General features: G+C 41.2%; 1 protein-coding gene across 1 annotated transcript in view; it reads right to left on the minus strand.

Annotated features, from left to right (window-relative positions):
- The window catches only part of LOC124789463 (probable tyrosyl-DNA phosphodiesterase), a 100,671-nt gene that overhangs the window by 48,030 nt on the left and 30,794 nt on the right, over positions 1-21,847 (minus strand). The window contains exon 5 of the mRNA XM_047256830.1: positions 1,243-1,365. Coding sequence (XP_047112786.1) covers positions 1,243-1,365 — 123 coding nt within the window. The remainder of the gene's footprint in view (positions 1-1,242; positions 1,366-21,847) is intronic.

Raw genomic sequence — 21,847 nt, forward strand, 5'->3', positions numbered from 1 at the left:
AAGACGATTGGCCAACTGCGAGAAAATCCCCCACAATTGCCAGCATCTCTGATGGCCCGCTCCTTCTAACTGGAGGTGCACCCCTGTTAGGTGATTATTCACACCAAATGTCAAACTTCCCGAATATCTGACAGAGGGACCAATCGGCAATTTGGAAAGGCAGCAGCTCAAGCAATCACCCCTCCTCGTGCCTGGCTTGTACAAGGGGGGACGTGTGAATCCTACCTGTTGACCCAGGGCTGGAAATTATGCGTTACCCAGTCACCTGTTACACATCAGACGCATGGGGTGGCCTTCAGGAGTGTACAAGGAGGAATAAGAAACAGAGGAACCCACATGTCGAGATGGAGGAAGCATAGAAGAAGGGGAATGAAGAAAGGAAAAAGGAACAAACAACAGTGGAGAGACTGTTCCGATATTGCCTACTGAAAATGCATAACACATTTCCAAAAACATCCCAGACGTGTTCCCCAAGGGAGGGCAAAGACTAGCAAGTGGACTGTCATGCAGCACGGAAGGGAAAAGATGTTGCAAAGGCTGGGGCCCCATGGTAGCCAAGCACGAACCCGTCAAAGAGCAGAGAGCCCCCCAGAGGGTATGAAGCTTCTATTTAATAGGATAACTGATAATTGCTTAAGACCGAAACTGTGAAGTCGTGCAACAAATGAAGAAAAAATGGCAGCTGCATTACATCATTTATATAACTGATACAGCTGTGGACCTGATCTCGACAGATGATAGAAAATCCGAACACTAACTTAGTTGGGAAAAGATTGAAGTAAGTGGTCATGGCTAAATTAAGGAACCATCTCAGCAATCACCTGCAGTAATTTAGGGAAATGCCAAAGAATACTAAATGTGGAGGGAAACTGCAAAGAATAGTAAATGTGGATGGCCAAACAGGAATTAGGACCATGCAGTACTTGAGTGTGAGGTGTTCAAAGTATTGGCTGACAAACCAACTTAGTTAGTATATAATGACTAAATGTTTATTACTGCACTAAAACCTCAACCTAGAATGTATTTAGTACTTGTATATTTCACTGAGATATGTGGCTAAATTTTTAACAAAGAATTGTTTTCTAAAATGATTTCATGCAGTTTCATACCAACTTCTGAATATTTGTACAGAAACACAGACAAATACATAATTTCATTGAAAAATTAAGAGAAGATAGCTAAACCAGAAAAAAACAAAGTTCCAAATTATTAGCACAAACAAATGCAGTGGCAAATACATACGTGTGATGATGTCCAAATGCATGTCCTGGCTTTACTCGATAACCCTTCACATTATCTGGGATGTTCTTGCACTTTTTGAAATCATCACCATCATCTTCATAAAGAATGAGTAACGGTTTTTTCCTGTCAGAAAAATTAAACTATTAATGGTAATTTTAAGTCCAACTGACAAAATCCGTGCTATAAGATCAATACAAGAATAAAATAAAAATCCATTCGCCTGTAGAACAATTTTTTGCATAGTCTTCAATTCTATAGGGGGCAGTCAAGTGAAAACAACACAGATGGAATACAAAGTAAGTAAATAGTTTATCATTTCAAAAGTAATCACCATAACTCTACTACTTTTATCCCACTGCGAGACAAGATGACCAATGGTTTCCTGAAAAAATGTTTGTGGTTGGCTATGGATCACAACTGTACCCAGGTGTGTATCTCTTTGACCAAAATAATTTGATGGCCACAAATGTCTTTCTTCAAGATTACAAAAATATAGGAATTGTGTGGGGAGAGATCAGGACTGTATGGAGGATGTGTAAGGGTTTTTCAGTTAAACACCTGTAGCAAAGGGAAAACAATCTTGGTAATATGCTGCAAATCTGGCTAAAAGGTGAAGGCATCACACAGCTTGGTGGTTCCCACAGAATGGCTGACATTTCCTAGTGCCCTCTGGGAAACAAACACCTGAGAGAGTTGCCAGGCAGCAGCACATTAGTGAAGTACTGAGAGTGTTAAAAGGAAATAGCCAACCACTGTGCCTACTTTCTGTTGTGAAGGTTGATTGGCTGAAATGTCTGCATGTAAAAATAGTGTGTTATGCAGAGGAAATCACAAAATTGAGAAGTCAGTCAGCTGTTCTGGTGGGGTATAGTAGGTGAATTTGGAGCCCCAAAGGTGGAGGTGGCATGGCAGCGTATATTTCGGAAGTCAGTCGTCATGGATCAGTAAAGTTGTTCTCTCAGTGTGGAAAGTTAAGAGAGCATTTGGAAGTGCAGTCCCAGGTGCAGACATGAGAAATGTCTTAGTCAACTGCCTGTTTTTGAGATGCATATTTTTGTTTAGATAGTGTACACAAACTATTTAGGAACAGGTCACTGATAGGGTATGAGGGTGTCATTTAATGATATAAGTGTACTCAGCAACAGTAATTACAAGGGAATAAACTGTGTTTTGCTTCAATGGAAATTTGATCAGTGAAGTTCTTGTGTATGTCTTTATGCCCTTTAACTTTAGACTGTGATTCTGTATTGTGTACAGAGGATATGGTAGAAGAAAATTGGTCATGGTTGCATCTGGGAATCTTTTGAGAGTAGTCAGGTTGCTACAGGGCACTGACTGATTAGTGGTACAGAGGAACTGAATGCTTTAACCCCATTTTGCAAGTCGGTGTCAGATGGCAAGCCTGACTTAGCTAATTGGGTATGTGGAACAGTGGACAGGAATTATCCAGGTCCACCAAAAACATTTTGGAAGAGCATTTACGAGGCAATTTGACACGATTTGTCTCGTGTATCACATGGTGCTAAGATTTCTTGGACTCTGGCCAGGGCTGCAAAGGGACTTCAACAGACACTACAGATGCTCTGAGATGACAGATGAGAAAGAACGTTTCTAACTGTAGTCTTGTGTTCTCTTGTGCTGAGCTGCTAGATTACAATAATTTCAACCTACAAATCTGCAAGTACTTAATATTTAAACCATAAGCATTCTGGATTCTGTTGCTCTGCACGTACAAGGACACTTTGCAGCCCCAGCAGGCAGTGATTTAAACACCTGATGATTAAGGTGACAGCTCAAGCACTTCAACTCGATTTACATAGCTTTCAAGTCGAGAGGATTTTTATTTGTAAGCATTTCCTCTGCATTGTACAAATATGTACAAATCAATTGTATTTCATGGTGTTTGTTATGCATGAATGAAGCAGACAAGGGCTGGGAACTAAGGGTGTTTGTGGACCTAAACAAAGTTTGAGAGTATGCTGGGTTCTGTTGGGTCAGACCATCATTTGTACACATAGCTACAAATTTATATATATGAATAGCATCAGCCAATAAGTTGTTGTTATCCAGAGGGTAATACCTGCAGTTTGATGTATGAAAAAAATAATGAACTAAAGTTACACTTAGAATAATGAACATAGAAGTCCCTAGTTGTTACAGTAAAGTATGTCTCTTCCAGAATTTTTATCAGATGGTTATTTTGGGGATTTCTGTGGATAACTGTGGTGACACACAAAGGTTGCATTGTCTATTGAGAGATCGAGTTGCATTTCACTGTATGGGTTCCTCCCCTGTGACTTGTTTATGCATACGACTACAAGCCAAGATGACTAATCTGATTTACTGGGTTATGTATTTACTTTTCTAATGCTTCACGGAACCTCTTCATGAAATGGAGGTACAAACATGTATGTTAACCTACATGTAACCTGCTTCTATATTTCACACTTTTTGCTACTATCATGGGACGATGCAGCATAGGTGACTGAACATCCAAATGGTACATTCATTAATTTCTTTATCCTTCTGCTGATAATTTTCCACATTTAATACAGGTCTTGAGGTGACTTCTTTATAATATTTAGCAAAACCCATGTACACATTTAGAAAATTACAAAAAGATAGTATGGCTGGCCAGCATTTAGTTACAGGAGACTAAATTCTAACTACAGCTGAAACAAAAACATAAAAGTAGAAAAAATTAGCCTAGCTTTTGGAACTTATTGTCGATACACATTTATATTTATGCTCATGAGGGGCATTATTCATCCACCTTCATTGTCAATACTGTGAAGTATAGCATTAACTGGCAACTTGTCGTCGTCATTTCCTATTGTTTAACATCACCGAGTGCCTTCCTGATACATTTCTCTCTTTGTTCAGGTAACAACTATTTTACATTTGCATACATCTTCTCCTGGAATGTAGTCGAATTAAGTCGGGTGATGCTGAGGGAATTAGATTAGAAAATGAGACACTTAAAGTAGTAAAGGAGTTTTGCTATATGGGGAGCAAAATAACTGATGATGGTCGAAGTAGAGAGAATATAAAATGTAGACCGGCAATGGCAAGGAAAGCGTTTCTGAAGAAGATGGTGGTGGTGGTGGTGGTGGTGGTGGTGGTGGTGGTGGTTAGTGTTTAACGTCCCGTCGACAACGAGGCCATTAGAGGCGGAGCGCAAGCTCGGGTTAGGGTTGGGAAGGAAATCGGCCGTGCTCTTTCAAAGGAACCACCCCGGCATTTGCCTGAAACGATTTAGGGAAATCATGGAAAACCTAAATCAGGATGGCCGGAGACGGGATTGAACCGTCGTCCTCCCGAATGCGAGTCCAGTGTGCTAACCACTGCGCCACTCTGAAGAAGAGAAATTTGTTAACATTGAGTATAGATTTAAGTGTCAGGAAGTCATTTCTGAAAGTATTTGTATGGAGTGTAGCCATATATGGAAGTGAAACATGGACGATAAATAGTTTGGACAAGAAGAGAATAGAAGCTTTCGAAATGTGGTGCTACAGAAGGATGCTGAAGATTAGATGGGTAGATCACATAACTAATGAGGAGGTATTGAATAGAATTGGGGAGAAGAGGAGTTTGTGGCACAACTTGACAAGAAGAAGGGACCGGATGGTAGGACATGTTCTGAGGCATCAAGGGATCACAAATTTAGCATTGGAGGGAAGCGTGGAGGGTAAAAATCGTAGAGGGAGACCAAGAGATGAATACACTAAGCAGATTTAGAAGGATGTAGGTTGCAGTAAGTACTGGGAGATGAAGAAGCTTGCACAGGATAGAGTAGCCTGGAGAGCTGCATCAAACCAGTCTCAGGACTGAAGACAACAACAACAACAACAACAACAACAACAACAACATCTTCTTCTCTATAATATGCTGCATGTTTTGGTGATTCCTAGGATTTTTCACAAATTTTTTCCTTTTACAACGTCTGATATCCTAAATAATCATGGGGACTGAAGCATAGATATTTTGAATCTATGGAATTTCACACCCTACATCCCAAAAAACAGTTTCAATTCTTTGAGAGTGGAGTGTAAAAGGCACTTTACTGTTTTTAATATGGAAACTAAAACACTGAAATCTGACCATTGTGAAGGCCAAGTTAAACGTTATATTTGAAGGCCAAGTTAAACGTTATATTCCATGCTTATCAAACTAGTCTTGGACATTTCTAAGCCATGTGCAAAGGAGCAGTTCCCAGCCTGAATAAATTCCGCGAAAATGGTAACCTAAACTTGTTTCTTTGACCATACCGGTCACTTTCAGAGTGACCACAGGACCCACTGAAATCCAAAACACAACTGCCTAAACCATTACAGAAACTGCACAAAAATTATGGCAGAAAAAACATATTTTGGATTGTACTCTTTGCACATAAACACATCCAGCAATAGGAAACAAAGATAGACTATTGGGCTGCACCATGTTTCCACTGGTCAGCAGATCAGATTTTGCACCCCTTCCAAAGCTTAAGTCTGTTCTCTACAGTCACCTGATTTATAGGAGTAGTTACACAACCATAAATGTTTGCTTTATGCAGCTCCCATCACAATGTTTTCATGGATACTTTGTCTGGATGGAAATAATGCTCATATTCACTTTTGTGGCAGTGGTTTCTTTATTAGAGATAAGATCCCTTTCTAAGATCATCCTATTTCTATTAGAGAGGTTAGCTTTTTTCCCAGTACCGTGTTTATCAGACTAAGTACATTGTCATAACATTAGATGTAGAGGCATCTGCTGTCTCTAGTAGGTATATGTGTATACTGCTACCAGTGCGTGTGATTATGAGTATGTATAAAAACAAAGATGAGGTGACTTACCGAACGAAAGCGCTGGCAGGTCGATAGACACACAAACAAACACAAACATACACACAAAATTCAAGCTTTCGCAACAAACTGTTGCCTCATCAGGAAAGAGGGAAGGAGAGGGGAAGACGAAAGGAAGTGGGTTTTAAGGGAGAGGGTAAGGAGTCATTCCAATCCCGGGAGCGGAAAGACTTACCTTAGGGGGAAAAAAGGTAAGTCTTTCCGCTCCCGGGATTGGAATGACTCCTTACCCTCTCCCTTAAAACCCACTTCCTTTCGTCTTCCCCTCTCCTTCCCTCTTTCCTGATGAGGCAACAGTTTGTTGCAAAAGCTTGAATTTTGTGTGTATGTTTGTGTTTGTTTGTGTGTCTATCGACCTGCCAGCGCTTTCGTTCGGTAAGTCACCTCATCTTTGTTTTTATATATAATTTTTCCCACGTGGAATGTTTCCTTCTATTATATTGATTATGAGTATGTGTACACTGAGTGTAGTGTCGCCTTGTATGTGCACTCAAATCAACTGCCAACTGTATCATCAGTGTGGGCCGGCCACTAGAGGCCACCTGTAGGAAGTGTGTACATAGTATAGTCTCTGCCACAGCGTCTACAGGTGACTTACACCTAAATACGCATGGAGCAGCACTGACTGACTTACTCTATGTTCTTCTAGTTTGTATCACTCACATCAGTTGTTCTGTGGTGTCACAAGATGCTTATTTCCATTATTGTTCAGAGGTTTATGAATAAAGCCATATTTGTGTTACTTAGATCGGTTTCATATATTGCTTGGTTATACACAACTGACAATGAGTGTGGAACAGTTTCTGTATGTGCAATCTTTTAAGTGTGCTTTTATCAGGTTTATTCATTACTGACTTCGTGACACCAGCTCTGATTAAACAGCTTACTTCAGCTGTGAACACTGTGTTGGCTTCCATTAACAGAAAGGGTACTGTTCCACCAATTCATCCACCTACTTTTCCTCTGATGATGATTCAGCTGAGGATCAGGGAGATTATGAAAAAAGACTCAGTGTGTTTTGGTTTTCAGTGTGACGCACTTGAATTTGTGCAAAGCTTTCCTCCTTTCGTGGATTGCACCTAAGGTGTTTCAATTACTGTCAGCTTACCCCTTTACAAGAACTGGCAGCCCTTACTTTTGATCACATGAGCATTTTATTATCCATCGCAAATGAACGCATGTCATACAGGTGTGAGATGAATTCTACCGATGGTGCAAGAAACTAAGCAAGTCGTACAGGGCCTGGGCAGCTGAACTTCACGGCATCAGCTGTAAGTGTCAATTTGTTACTGACGCCCATAGTGACTCTTCAGCAGGCTCTATGATGCACAACACAATTATCTGTTTAGCTCTGGACAAGGAAGTGCACCAGAAGGCTTTACTCTATGAGACCTCAACCCCCCCCCCCCCCCCCCCCCATTCCCTCTTGGCAGAAGCTTTGCAAACAGCTTGAAGTGTGGGGTCATGTGGCAGTAGTGTCACAAGATGTGTCCACTGTGGCTTGCACAAGGTAGTGGCAGGGCAGCAGTAAACATGAAGGTCCAGTGCTGAGCAGACCTAAGCGAGCCCAAGCAGATAACAGCCACAGTGCCAGCATCAGCATTCTCTGTTTCCGTCTTGTCCTTCCTGTTTTGTCCAGCATGAACATTTCGTGTACTCTAAGCACTGAGCTACTTCTAACGTTTGCCAGAAGAAAGGTCACATCTCCTCCGTGTGTTGTTTACTGAAGGTTTCTCAGGATATGGACATTGACGTAAACTGTGTAACTCCACAGCTTGTCACTTCTCCCAAGTTGTTTATCAAGTTAAGCGTTATTCGTGAAATGCTCTGGCTACAGGTCAACACAGGTGCTGCAGTGACATTACTGAATGCTCACACCTATGTGAGTTTAGGCTTGCTGCCATTGACATCAGTCACATGGAAGCTGGTCAATTATAACAAATAGAACATTAGACAATTTACAGCATCTGCCTCTTGCATTGGGGTACACTCGTTTCACACATTTGAGTTTTCTATCACTGACACAGTTCACCTTGTGTTCAATCAGGTACCATATTCTCAATTGGAAACACTGTGTAAGGAATTGTCAGAAGGTATTAGGGGCGCTACTAATTTTTCTGCTCGTATTTCTTTGAAATCCATCGCTCGGCCTCGTTTTTGTTATGTGCATCCCATTCCTGTCACCCTGAATGATCAAGTGAAAGCAGAACTGGACAGACTTCAGTTTCTAGGTGTGGTGCAACCTGTTATGGCTAGTGAACGGTTGTCTCTGCTGGTTGTAGTTAGGAAGCCTTCATGAAAACTTCGCCTCTGTGGTGACTTCAGTACTACGGTCAATGTGCAGTTGATCCTGGATAAATAATCCCTGACTCCCCAGCAGGAACTGCAGGTGAAAATGTTGGGTGATCAGCCTTTTTCCAAAAATGATTTATTTGAAGCATATCTCCAGGTTCTTGTGGATGAAGAGTCTTGGCGGGTTCTGGTTTTGAAAACTCCTTTTGGTCTCTATCAATATTTGTGTTCCTTTCAGTGTGCCTAGTGCCCCTGCTATTTTCCAACAATTTTTAGAGCGACTGACTATGACTGTCCCACGTTGCATTAATTATCTGGATGATATTGTCATCATGGGCTCCTCCATGGCCAATCACTTGAAAAATTTGCACACTTTGTTTTCTGCCTCACAGTCTGCAGGATTACGTGTGACCTCACAAAATCTCAGTTTTTTTCAACCTTCTATTATTTATTTGGGGTTTGAGGTCTTTTGGGATAGGGCTCGCCCACTGCTAGACCACACCTCCACTGTTGCGTCAATACCTTGCCCCTTGTCCACGAAGGAGCTTCAAGCCTTCACAGGAAAGATAGCCAAGGGCGGTCACATCGGCCCGCCCGTTGGACACCTTATTACGCAAAATATACGTTTTCTGCTGGAGCCCAGATTGTGGATGTGCTTTTCAAATGTTGAAATCAAAGCTACCCTTGGCTCCTTGTTTAGCCATGTCCTCTCCCGACCAGCACACAGTTTTGGCAACTGATGCCTCACAGTACGGCCTCAGCGATGCTAGCGCACCAACATGCTGACGACTCTGAACGATCTGTTGATTTTGCTCTAAATCTCTCAGTCTGGTCCAGTAGCATTATTCTCAGGTGGAAAAAAAGGTTCTTGCCATAGTCTATGCTTCCAGAAATTGCATGGTCTTTTTTTTTGTATGGCTTCCAGTTTCAATTACTACTGACCATAAACCTCTGGTTTCCTTACTTAACCCTCACACTTTCTTGCCTGACAATGCAGTACACTGCCTACAATGCTGGGCACTGTTCTTGTCTAGCTACAATTACGAAATCAATTTTTGAACTACATCCAAACAGGCCAATGCAGACACCTTGTCCTGCTTTCCTATGGGTCCTGATCTCAATTTTGATTATGAATAATTGCTTTGCTTCCATCTCGGTATTGAAATGCAGGCTATGATCGAGGTTTTCCCAATTATGGGCTTACCCACAGCGATTACTGTTGCCGCCGATCCAGTCCTCCGCCAGGTAGTTTGGTTTGCTCAACAGGGCTGGCCAGGTAAACCACAGGGTTGAGCTTTGGCCCCCTGCATAGCTATTTTTTTTACTTACAGCATCACCCCTCTGATTTTTGATGATGTTTTGCTGTTGTCCACAAAAGACCTCTCTCCCAGAACAGTCCGTCCTGCCATGTTAGGCGCGAGGTTCTACACCTTCTCCACCAGGGCCACTGGGGAGTTTCGTGCACTGAACTGTTAATTAGGAGACATTTTGGCTAGGGATTGATGGCAAAATCTTCCGTTTTCTTGTGGCTTGTGAGCATTGTGCCCAACAACAAGTATCTCCCAGGGGTCTCTTGTCCTCCTGGCACTCTCCAAGGCAACCACAGAAATGCATTCATGTAGACTTTGTAGGTCCCTTCTTGAATTCATACTGGCTCTTGTTGTGGATGCATTCTCCCAGTTGCCTTACATTCTCTGATGCGCATTGATGTCACCAGATGTCACAATTCGTACGCTTTTGGTGTTTTTTTCTGTTGAGGGGTTGACTTGTACTTTATTAGTTTCTAATAATGGGCCCCAGTTCATTTCTCACACCTTTCAATTATTTTATTACCATGACGACATTCGTCATATTACGGTTCTGCCATTTCACCCTCAATCAAATGGTGAGACTAGTGCTTACATTCAAGTCCCAAATGAAAAAGTTTGTTGTGAATCCTTCGCCATACTGTGCCCTTCTGCATTTTCTGACCACCTCTCACTTCATGCGTATGGGGGAAGGGAGCCCAGCCCAGTTGCTTCACAGCTGGCTGCCACATGGGCTGCTCCCCATCCTGTGGCCTGCGCCGTACCTGCGTGGTCGGATTCGTCTAGCTGCTTCTTGCTGGGATTGCCAGTGGGGGCAGAGTTTGGTTGCCAGCCTAAGTGGATACTGGCCAGTGTTGTTCACTGGCTGGGATGGCATCTTCGTGATGTCTGTCCAAACTGTGTGTGGAGGTGCTCCTGTCCCATGGACTGCAGCCTCACGTGCAGCGCCTTGGGGTCCCAGCTTCCCAACACTGGACACCAGTCCATCTTCGGCCTCAGGTCTGTTGCCGCAGTCTGCTGTTCTAGCTGGGCCACCTCCACCGGCCCCCTCGTCATCAGCGCCTCAGCCATCATCGCCTCAGCCATCATCCCCGGTGGGTCCAACCCCGTCTCCTCCGCATTTGGGACCTGTCAGCTCATAACGACACAGAGATGGCGATTGCATCCCAGTGCTGTTGTCAGGTGCCACGTGGGCCCACTGACCTTGGGCGTGCCTGTGACTCCCTGTGATCCATTGTGCGGGTGCCCATTTCGCATGAGGGAGCTGTATCCTGCTACTAGTGAGTGTGTGTGTGTGTGTGTGTGTGTGTGTGTGTGAGAGAGAGAGAGAGAGAGAGAGAGAGAGAGAGAGAGAGAGAGAGAGAGAGAGAGAGAGAGAGAGAGAGAGAGAGCACCGCTGAGTATAGCGTCATCATGTGTGTGTACTCAAATGAACCGCCAACTGTATTAGTGCAGGCTGGCCACTAGAGGCCACCTATAGGAAGTGTGCAAATGGCATGGTCTATGCCATGCTATCTACCAGCAACTCACACCAATACACATGTGGAGCAGCACTGAATGACTGTCTCTATGTTCTTCTAGTTTGTAGAGCTCACATCAGTTATCCTGTGTAATTACGAGAAGCTTATCTCTGCTACTGATCAGAGGTTTATGAATGAAGTCATATTTGTGTTACTTGGATCTGTTTCATGAATTACTGGATCGGTTTCGTGTATTACTTGGTTACTACAGTATAAAGCTGTTCTCATGAACCAATTTGAGTATGCTGGAAATCTACCAAGTCAGACAATTAATATATTATAACAAAAGTGAAAACAATTTCAGAAATTCTGTAATACAAGGGAGAAAACAGTAGATGAGATCAGTTCTTATAAGTAAGAACACAGTCTCTGAAAATGAGGATCTATATAAATGTGTTGACATTTTTTTTGTTCAACAACTGTATGTAACACTACAGGTGTCAAACTGACATTACACATGGAAAAGAATGAACTACAACATAAAATTATAATATTAAAGCCTTGTTGTTGTTGTTGTTGCGGTCTTCAGTCCTGAGACTGGTTTGATGCAGCTCTCCACACTACTCTATCCTGTGCAAGCTTCTTCATCTCCCAGTACTTACTGAAACCTACATCCTTCTGAATCTGCATAGTGTATTCATCACTTGGTCTCCCTCTACGATTTTTACCCTCCACACTGCCCTCCAATGCTAAATTTGTGATCCCTTGGTGCCTCAGAACATGTCCTACCAACCAGTCCCTTTTTCTTGTCAAGTTGTGCCATAAACTCCTCTACTCCCCAATTCTATTCAATACCTCCTCATCAGTTATGTGATCTACCCATCTAATCTTCAGCATTCTTTTGTAGCACCACATTTCAAAAGCTTCTATTCTCTTCTTGTCCAAACTATTTATCGTCCATGTTTCACTTCCATACATGGCTACACTCCGTACAAATACTTTCAGAAACGACTTCCTGACACTTAAACCTATACTCGATGTTAAAAATTTCTCTTCTTCAGAAACGCTTTCCTTGCCACTGCCAATCTACATTTTATATCCTCTCTACTTCGACCATCATCAGTTATTTTGCTCCCCTAATAGCAAAACTCCTTTACTACTTTAAGTGTCTCATTTCCTAATCTAATTCCCTCAGCATCACCTGACTTAATTCGACTACATTCCATTATCCTGGTTTTGCTTTTGTTGATGTTCATCTTATATCCTCCTTTCAAGACACTGTCCATTCCAGTCAACTGCTCTACCAGGTCCTCTGCTGTCTCTGACAGAATTACAATGTCATCGCCAAACCTCAAAGTTTTTATTTCTTCTCCATCAATTTTAATACCAACTCCGAATTCTTTTGTTTCCTTTACTGCTTGCTCAATATACAGATTGAATAACATCGGGGACAGGCTACAACCCTGTCTCACTCCCCTCCCAACCACTGCTTCCCTTTCATACCCCTCGACTCTTATAACTGCCATCTGCTTTCTGTACAAATTGTAAATAGCCTTTCGCCCCCTGTATTTTACCCCTGCCACCTTCAGACTTTGAAAGAGAGTATTCCAGTCAACATTGTCAAAAGCTTTCTCTAAGTCTACAAATGCTAGAAATGTAGGTTTGCCTTTCCTTAATCTTTCTTCTAAGATAAGTCGTAAGGTCAGTATTGCCTCACGTGTTCCAATATTTCTACGGAATCCAAACTGATCTTCCCTGAGGTCGGCTTCTATCAGTTTTTCCATTAGTCTGTAAAGAATTCGCGCTAGTATTTTGCAGCTGTGACTTATTAAACTGTTAGTTCGGTAATTTTGACATCTGTCAACACCTGCTTTTTTTGGGATTGGAATTATTATATTCTTCTTGAAGCATGAGGGTATTTCGCCTGTCTCATAAATCTTGCTCACCAGATGGTAGAGTTTTGTCAGGACTGGCTCTCCCAAGGCTGTCAGTAGTTCTAATGGAATGTTGTCTAACCCGGGGCCTTGTTTCGACTCAGGTCTTTCAGTGCTGTGTCAAACTCTTCACGCAGTATTGTATCCCATTTTGTCTTCGTCTACACTCTCTTCCTTTTCCAGAATATTGCCCTCAAGTACGTTGCCCTTGTAAAGACCCTCTATATACTCCTTCCACCTTTCTGCTTTCCCTTCTTTGCTTAGAACTGGGTTTCCATCTGAGCTCTTGATATTCATACAAGTGGTTCTCTTTTCTCCAAAGGTCTCTTTAATTTTCCTGTAGGCAGTATCTATCTTACTCCTAGTGAGACAAGCCTCTACATCCTTACATTTGTCCTCTAGCCATCCCTGCTTAGCCATTTTGCACTTCCTGTCTATCTCATTTTTGAGACGTTTGTATTCCTTTTTGGCTGCTTCATTTACTGCATTTTTATATTTTCTCCTTTCATCAATTAATTTCAATATCTCTTCTGTTACCCAAGGGTTTCTACTAGCCCTTGTCTTTTTACCTATTTGATCCTCTGCTGCTTTCACTATTTCATCCCTCAAAGCTACCCATTCTTCTTCTACTGTATTTCTTTCCCCCATTCCTGTCAATTGTTCCCTTATGCTCTCCCTGAAACTTTGTACAACCTCTGGTTTAATCAGTTTGTCCAGGTCCCATCTCCTTAAATTCCCACCTTTCTGCAGTTTCTTCAGTTTTAATCTACAGTTCATAACCAATAGATTGTGGTCAGAGTCCACATCTGCCCCTGGAAATGTCTTACAATTTAATACCTGGTTCCTAAATCTCTTTTTTACCATTATATAATCTATCTGATACGTTCTAGTATTTCCAGGATTCTTCCATGTGTACAACCTTCTTTTATGATTCTTGAACCAAGTGTTAGCTATGATTAAGCTATGCACTGTGCAAAATTCTACAAGGCGGCTTCCTCTTTCATTTCTTTCCCCCAATCCATATTCACCTACTATGTTTCCTTCTCTCCCTTTTCCTACTCTCGAATTCCAGTCACCCATGACTATTAAATTTTCTTCTCCCTTCACTACCTGAATAATTTATTTTATCTCATCATACATTTCATCAATTTCTTCATCATCTGCAGAGCTAGTTGGCATATAAACTTGTACTACTGTGATAGGTGTGGGCTTCGTGTCTATCTTGGCCACAATAATGCATTCACTATGCTGTTTGTAGTAGCATACCCACACTCCTATTTTTTTTATTCATTATTAAACCTACTCCTGTATTACCCCTATTTGATTTTGTATTTATAACCCTGTATTCACCTGACCAAAAGTCTTGTTCCTCCTGCCACCGAACTTCACTAATTCCCACTATATCTAACTTTAACCTATCCATTTCCGTTTTTAAATTTTCTAACCAACCAGCCTGATTAAGGGATCTGACATTCCATGCTCCGATCCGTAGAATGCCAGTTTTCTTTCTCCTGATAACGGCGTCCTCTTGAGTAGTCCCCACCCGGAGATCCGAATGTGGGACTATTTTACCTCCGGAATATTTTACCCAATGGGACGCCATCATCATTTAACCATACAGTAAAGCTGCATGCCCACGGGAAAAATTATGGCTGTAGTTTCCCCTTGCTTTCAGCCGTTCGCAGTACCAGCAAAGCAAGGCCGTTTTGGTTAGTGTTACAAGGCCAGATCAGTCAATCATCCAGACTGTTGCCCCTGCAACTACTGAAAAGGGTGCTGCCCCTCTTCAGGAACCACACGTTTGTCTGGCCTCTCAACAGATACCCCTCCATTGTGGTTGCACCTACGGTACGGCCATCTGTATCGCTGAGGCACACAAGCCTCCCCACCAACGGGAAGGTCCATGGTTCATGGGGGGGTAAAGCCTTGTGCTCTTGTTTATTCAGTTGACTGGTTATGACTCAGAGCCTTACTGCAATGTAATCAGTGTCCAATTCAGGACTGTCATGCAGATTCTCATCCAGTGTAATGAAAAGGCTGGAAGAAAGATTAGGGTTTAAGAAACTGTCCTCTGCCCGTGTAAACCGATACATTACCAAGCAGTGGTGAATTTCTCACTGCATGCATTACCTCCCCAATAAAGGAAGCTGATGATGTGGTGAGCATTCACCTAGCTGAAAGCTGTTTTGATTAAGAGTAATGTTTTCTGCCTTGTATGGAAAGTAATTCACTTGAAAAAATTACAAAAACAGAATTGCTGGCCAATAATTACTTTCACAAACTGAAATATCAGAACTGCTGGTAATGTCACATTTATTTTTATATTCACCTATCCCAGTTTTCAAACTAATAGTTCTTTCCTCAGAGAGGAGAGGGTCAGGTTGAGAAAGGTTCGAAAGAAAGGGTGGGACACTCAGAGAGACCCACCCGTCTCATACTAAGTGACCAGCCCTTCAGTATTAACCTTCTTCAACCAACCCTCTCTCACTCCTTTCTGAGGAAGGAGGTATTAGTTCCAAAAGCTAGGGTAGTGTCAGGATTTACTCTGGCAGTTTTATTTCAGTTACCAGCTCTGTTACTTCAGCACCCCTGAACTATTGCTGCAATTCAGAGGATACAGCTAGCAATTCTCTAGCTATCTCCTGGAGCCCCCTGAGTCCAGGCTGTTCCAAGCTGCAAATTTCTAAGGCAGTTGTGGCATGTTCCCTGCTCAGGACAGCATTGTCATTCACAGTGATCAAGCAAATGCATTGGCACAGCACAGAAGCACCTAAGAGGTTGGTGACTGCAACTGATATTTCTCAGACAATTACAGACAAAGTTTTTTGAATGTGATTCTATGTTGAAGGAATGAGAAGTATAGGAAATATACACAAATAATTCTGTCAAAAGTATATTATATAGATACTGCATGTCTGAACTTAAGTTGTCAATGCATTTTCAGTATTCATGTGGAGTAATCTGTTCATTGTTGTGTCTTTAAGAACAAATCTTTCCTAGATTTTTATTCTTTCCATTGCTGAGAAAAGCTGCTCCCAACAGTATATAGACACAAAAATAAATAATTTATTCTGCAATTTTGTGTAGCTTGAGACGTGTATCTTTATGTAATGAATGATGCCAATGTGACACATTTAGATTGTTGAAATATCTGTCCTAAAGGAAAGTTGTATTCCGCAAGTCTATCACTTACAACTTGGCTGATCATAATACATACATGGTTGAAACTGAAAAAGGAACACTAACTAATTTCTTTCTCAGATCAAAAAGGAATGTCATGCAGTAACTTATTCGAAATGATCAGATGCACTATTATGTCTACTAGCAATGGTAAACCCGATTTGGCGCACTCACACACTGCATCATTCCCAATTCATTTCAAGAAAAGAGAGAGCAATGTTTTGCATGGGTGCTAAAGGAAGACAAAGAATTTCTTCTTGACTGAGCTGTTGCACAGCACTGGGGTACATTATTTCCCAATAATATTCTGCTTTATGACTTTCAGAAATCCTTTAACAGTCGGGAATCTAAAAGCTGCATAGCATAAAATTTAAATATTTCATGACAGTTTTCTATTGTTTCTGTACACAGAAATGAAGCAATGAACAATGATAATGTCCTTCCAGAATTTATGTTGGAGCTTTATTTTCTAAACGAGAGAAAGTTCTGCTGATGCCAAACCATATGTTGTGCACTGTCTATGGCTACAGAATAGTGTTTCCCACTTGGACAATCATGCTTTCCACTCATTCACAAACAGCTTCAAAAAACCTCTAGTGATGTGTAATTGAGCAGTACTACATCCAGTAGTTCCTCAATTACTTGCAGCTCCAAATCACACACAAATACTGAAAATCAGTACACAGTTGGAAACAACTGAGCTGTTTCGTCAAATAAGAGGAAAAACCTGAAAGCCTTAGGCCTTTCTCCCAGAGCTGTCTCTCCAAATCTACTACCACATCCCAAATATAACAATACATTATTTGCTTTCACAGACAATGATCTTCAACCCTCTCTGGCTGCTTTGGATATTACCATTCTGAACTGATACCATACACAATTTTAAGGAGACGCTAATGGAAAAAGTTAGCTACTTACTGCTGTACTGTGAGCAATTTTGTAGCTTATCTGAACTGCTACATCACTTTTGATCCCTTTAGCGTTAGTTACCTGTGAAGTATGCTACAGTGGGCAAATTGTTGTAGCATAGTTCTAGACCTTCTATAATATGAATGTGCTTTTCATAACTAACCACGTAAAGATATATAATGAAGTCATATGTCACAATTCTTAGCTCAACTGAACACTTTGTGGCACACAATGCACTGCAGATAATAATCCTTATCAACAAACAGAAATCTCTCTCTCTCTCTCTCTCTCTCTCTCTCTCTCTCTCTCTCTCTCACACACTCACACACTCACACACAGATACCAGTCGACTACACTGACTGCAGCTTCACTGGGCTGGTACAATGCAATTAACCACACAAGTGTATGTGAATGTGGACTGTAAGCTCTGAACAAACATTCATCGGCAAGTTAGCAACATTCGCAGTCTTGTTTCTATGTTTATCAGTGACACTCAGCTTCACCTACTGGGTGAGTTGCTACCTTTACTCCTTCTATAATTTATACTCAACCAAAGATTCCCCATCACTACAATCATCTCGTAGTGGATGGATGGGGCTCCCAGGTCTAGCCGTATATGTTGCTGTCAATGTTGGAATACAATGGTGAAACTGCTGGATGTTATGCCAGTTATAAAGTCTTGCAGTCTGAGGGTTTTGAGGACTGTACAAGTCTAATGCAAAATATTTTGTAGTAATAAAAGTTACATATTTTGCAGCACTAAAACTGAAGCAGTTAAATTAGAAAGCACAAAGTAATTTTTTTCTTTCTTATGTTCTCTGTTTTATTAAGAATGGATTTAAAGAAGATTTGTACCAAATGTGGAATAGTTAAACTTCATTTTTGCTAATTGTTTTGATGGTCAACACCATTATATCAAGTATCATTCTCATCATTCCTGTGCATAAAGGCTACCACCACCAGCCCATGGAAGGGTTACAAGGTTTGCTGGATGTTGCAATTGCCTAGATTGTCACAACTATATGATCAGCAGCAAGTGCTGTTGCTGTTGGTAGACTCTATGAAATGCCAGTTCAACTGACTAGAATGTAAGACTTTTTGTTATTACATTTGTTACTGATATGGTTTTGTATATGTGAGATTTTGCTACTGAGGAAAGAATAATAAATAAAACTTTATTTTTCTTGTGGGATTATTCTCTTGGATTTCGTGTGACTACTATCTAGCAAGTGAATCTGAAAAGGCCAACTAATACTTCTGTTGTTATACATGCCTGAATAAATAAATATAGGGAGATGCACAACAAAATAAAACTACAATAAGGCTGAGAGAGAAAATTCTACTTACCAACATTTGCACATACAGGTATACACAGCTAGTCCAAAGTCACAAACTTTTGGGAGCAGAGGTTCATTCATCTGGCAAAAGAGGAAAGGAACACAGGAATTAATTAGGAAAGTTCCTCAGGATAGTGTACCAAAGGAAACAGAGCACAACAAGATGGCAACAGGGACTTTCCTCGTGCAGTCTACAATGTGACAGTGACAATGACAGCGCAGCACGTTTCACCAAAGTACTTCTGACTAAATACAGCCAATACTGCTTTCTTCAGTGCTTCGCATAATGAACTGATAACCGAGATATCCTGTGGGATACTACACTGGCAATGAATACTCAATCACATACGCGTTCTAACTATTTCATTATGGAGGAAGTGTTACTTAAATTTCTGGAACACAAACAGCAGAATCAACAACACCAGCAGCAAATAACATGGTGTCAAAACTAATATTAAGAGGAAGTAACTGTGCAGCAGAAATTTTAACTAAAAGAACAGGAAAAACTGCAGGAAAAGTGTCAACTGCAGCAACTGTTAGCAGAGTCCATTATACTCCTGGAAGTAGCAACTGGTGGCAGCATAAGATCCATCTCCCCCAGTCTGCAAGTTTCGACAAGCTGAGGAAGAGTTGGAAAGTTCTTTTGTGTATTGTCAAGAAACAGGCATTGAAGACCCTATTGGCAGAGGGCATTGTTGTTGTCTCCCAGTAGTGTTTTGTACAAGTTAATGCAAAATTAAAGCCACCAAAACCTTGTCATTCACTGATATTTGTAGACTATCCGGTTTACACACCAAACTTATGTTGCAGCCACTCAATTCCAGCTCAGTTAATGGCACAAAAAGCAGTCTAATCCCATATGGTCTGGGTAGCTGATTTACAAGGCCTCACCTGACAATGAATTTTTAAATGCTGGGCTCATGATTGGTCTATTTGGAATCACTCATACCAGGTAACATTAGATGACAGTATTTAGAAAAGTAGTCGTCAGCAGATTAGCTTCCCTAGAATGGTAGTCGCCAATGACAAAATGACATTAGGAATGTAGATCACTAATGGTCACACACTATTAGTGTGGCAAAACACTTAAGGTGGTGCCCCTCGACTAAGCTGGTAACAGGCATTCATTGAAGTACACAGTATGCAATGAATTACAGTAATTTTGGCCAGACTTACCACCTTTAAAGCCATAAGTGATACCAACACTGTGATGGAATGTATTTCACCTGCAACAAAGCCAAGCACATGGTAACTGTTTACCTTGTTTCATAGGCACTGATTTCAATCGGCACACAGCATAATGCCAGTATTTGAGTCAACAGGCAAAACCATGACAAGGCTGATACTCACCCTCCATGCTAATGGAGAGGGCTTAGAGTTATAAGTTGACACGCCATTGCATCATTAATTAATGCTGTCCTATACATCATTGGTCCTCCACTGCTCCAGAGAACATAGCAGTGAGTGATGTCCTATGGCAATTCAGCTGTGCTGTAGAGCACTATCATTTCTTGTTGTAGCTTTGCCAGTACCAACAAAGGTTTACAGCATAGGCCACCTCTTTAATGCTTGTTTTCCAGATACGGATTGCATTAATGTAATGTGATATAACATCCATTTGACAGTTTAGAGACTTTCTTGTGTAACCTATAAGCACATTCTTGGTGCTAAATATTTTGTGACCTGCAACCCTCTGAAGCTGTCAGTGCGAGCACATTTTTGCAGTGTGGAACCAGTATCATGTGTACAGCAATTAAGGCGAAGTTAGGCAAGCTACAAAACATGCAGTTTATACTGCTGATCTCTTCCAGCTGGTGGGTCGGTTTGGTGGACACATATTTACAATTGACGAGGAAACAAAATAAGTATTATTTCTACATTCAATTGTTTGCATTTTGTGGTCACATGCATTTTGACCATATTTAAAAGGCATCTGGGGCAATTAAATCAAGATATCCCGCAATATGTCAACTACCTCGGTTATATTGAAACGGGCACCATGCGGAACCACAGTTTGTGTAATTTAAAAATGTTATTGAAGCAGTCAGTGACTTTTAGCGCAAGCTGGATAAATACCATTTCTCTGGGCTGACCGTGGACCTCAAACACTTAAGGCAGACAATAAGTAAGGAGAGGCTTATGTGCACTTTTCAGCATATTTGGTGCTAACTGAAGGTATTAGGAATTTGGTACCCTTTCCAGATAGCAATGTGGAAATGAAATAATTCGAATTCCTGCTGGGCAGTAATTCTGATAACGTCAGCATAAACTGTGTAATGGCTAAGGTGCTCAGATGGTACCTGTCATGCTAGATCACAACAGTGCCATAGGTGATTTAGTAGTATTGTATCTCAATAAGGAACACAAAACATTAGCTCTGGAGAGGAGCATAAGAAATGAGACTCAGGTTTAGAGGAATAGTTGATACTGTACTTGGTAGATACGTATTTAGTAGAACAGTTATTGATAGTGAGGAGACTCGATGGCATACAGTCACTGTACAGAAATTTCTACTGGATAACAGGTGTAAAACAAAGCACAGGGTTTATATACATACAGGCATCATGAATGAAATGCATTTGGCTGTCAAGAAGGAAATGCACGAGTCCTTCAAAGACTATTGTAATGGAATTTTATCACAGGATCTCTCACAAAACTAAAATTCTGGTCATATATAAAGGTTGTTAGTAGTAAAAAAGATAGTGTCCTGCCACTTATGGATGAAGCAGAGACCGAAATTGAGGGTAGTAAATACAAAGAGGAAACACCTTATTCAGTTTTCAAATGTTTCTTTACAAATGAAAATCCAGTGGTATTGCCCTAATTTAATTTTCACACCTCTGCAAAGATGAGTGATATGGATATTAACGTCAGTGGTGTTTAGGAACAGCTGAAATTGTTAAAACTGAATAAAGCTCAGATTCTACACCAAAGTTACAGCTGGGTTAGGCCCTCTTTAAATCCCAATCTACCACAGATCCCGCAAACAAAAAATATACCCCGTAGTTGGAAGAATGCACAGGTCAACCAGTCTACAAGAGGGGAAACAAAAGTCACCCACAAAACTACTCTCAAATATCCTTGACATGCAATTGTTGTACAATCTAACATATTCTGATCTCAAACGTAATGAGGTATCGTGAACTGAATGACCTTTTCCACGCCAAGCAGTGCCGATTCTGAAAACATCGACTGTGTGAAATCCAAGTTGCACTTTCCTCAAATGACATTCTCAGAGCCACAGATCAAGATAGTCAGGTAGACGCAGTATTTCTCCATTTCTGAAAACATGTGACTCAGTACCACACTTATGCTTAATATCAACAGTTTGATTGTATG

The sequence above is a fragment of the Schistocerca piceifrons genome, chromosome 3 (genome assembly GCF_021461385.2).
Source record: "Schistocerca piceifrons isolate TAMUIC-IGC-003096 chromosome 3, iqSchPice1.1, whole genome shotgun sequence".
NCBI classification, from domain to species: Eukaryota; Metazoa; Arthropoda; class Insecta; order Orthoptera; family Acrididae; genus Schistocerca; species Schistocerca piceifrons.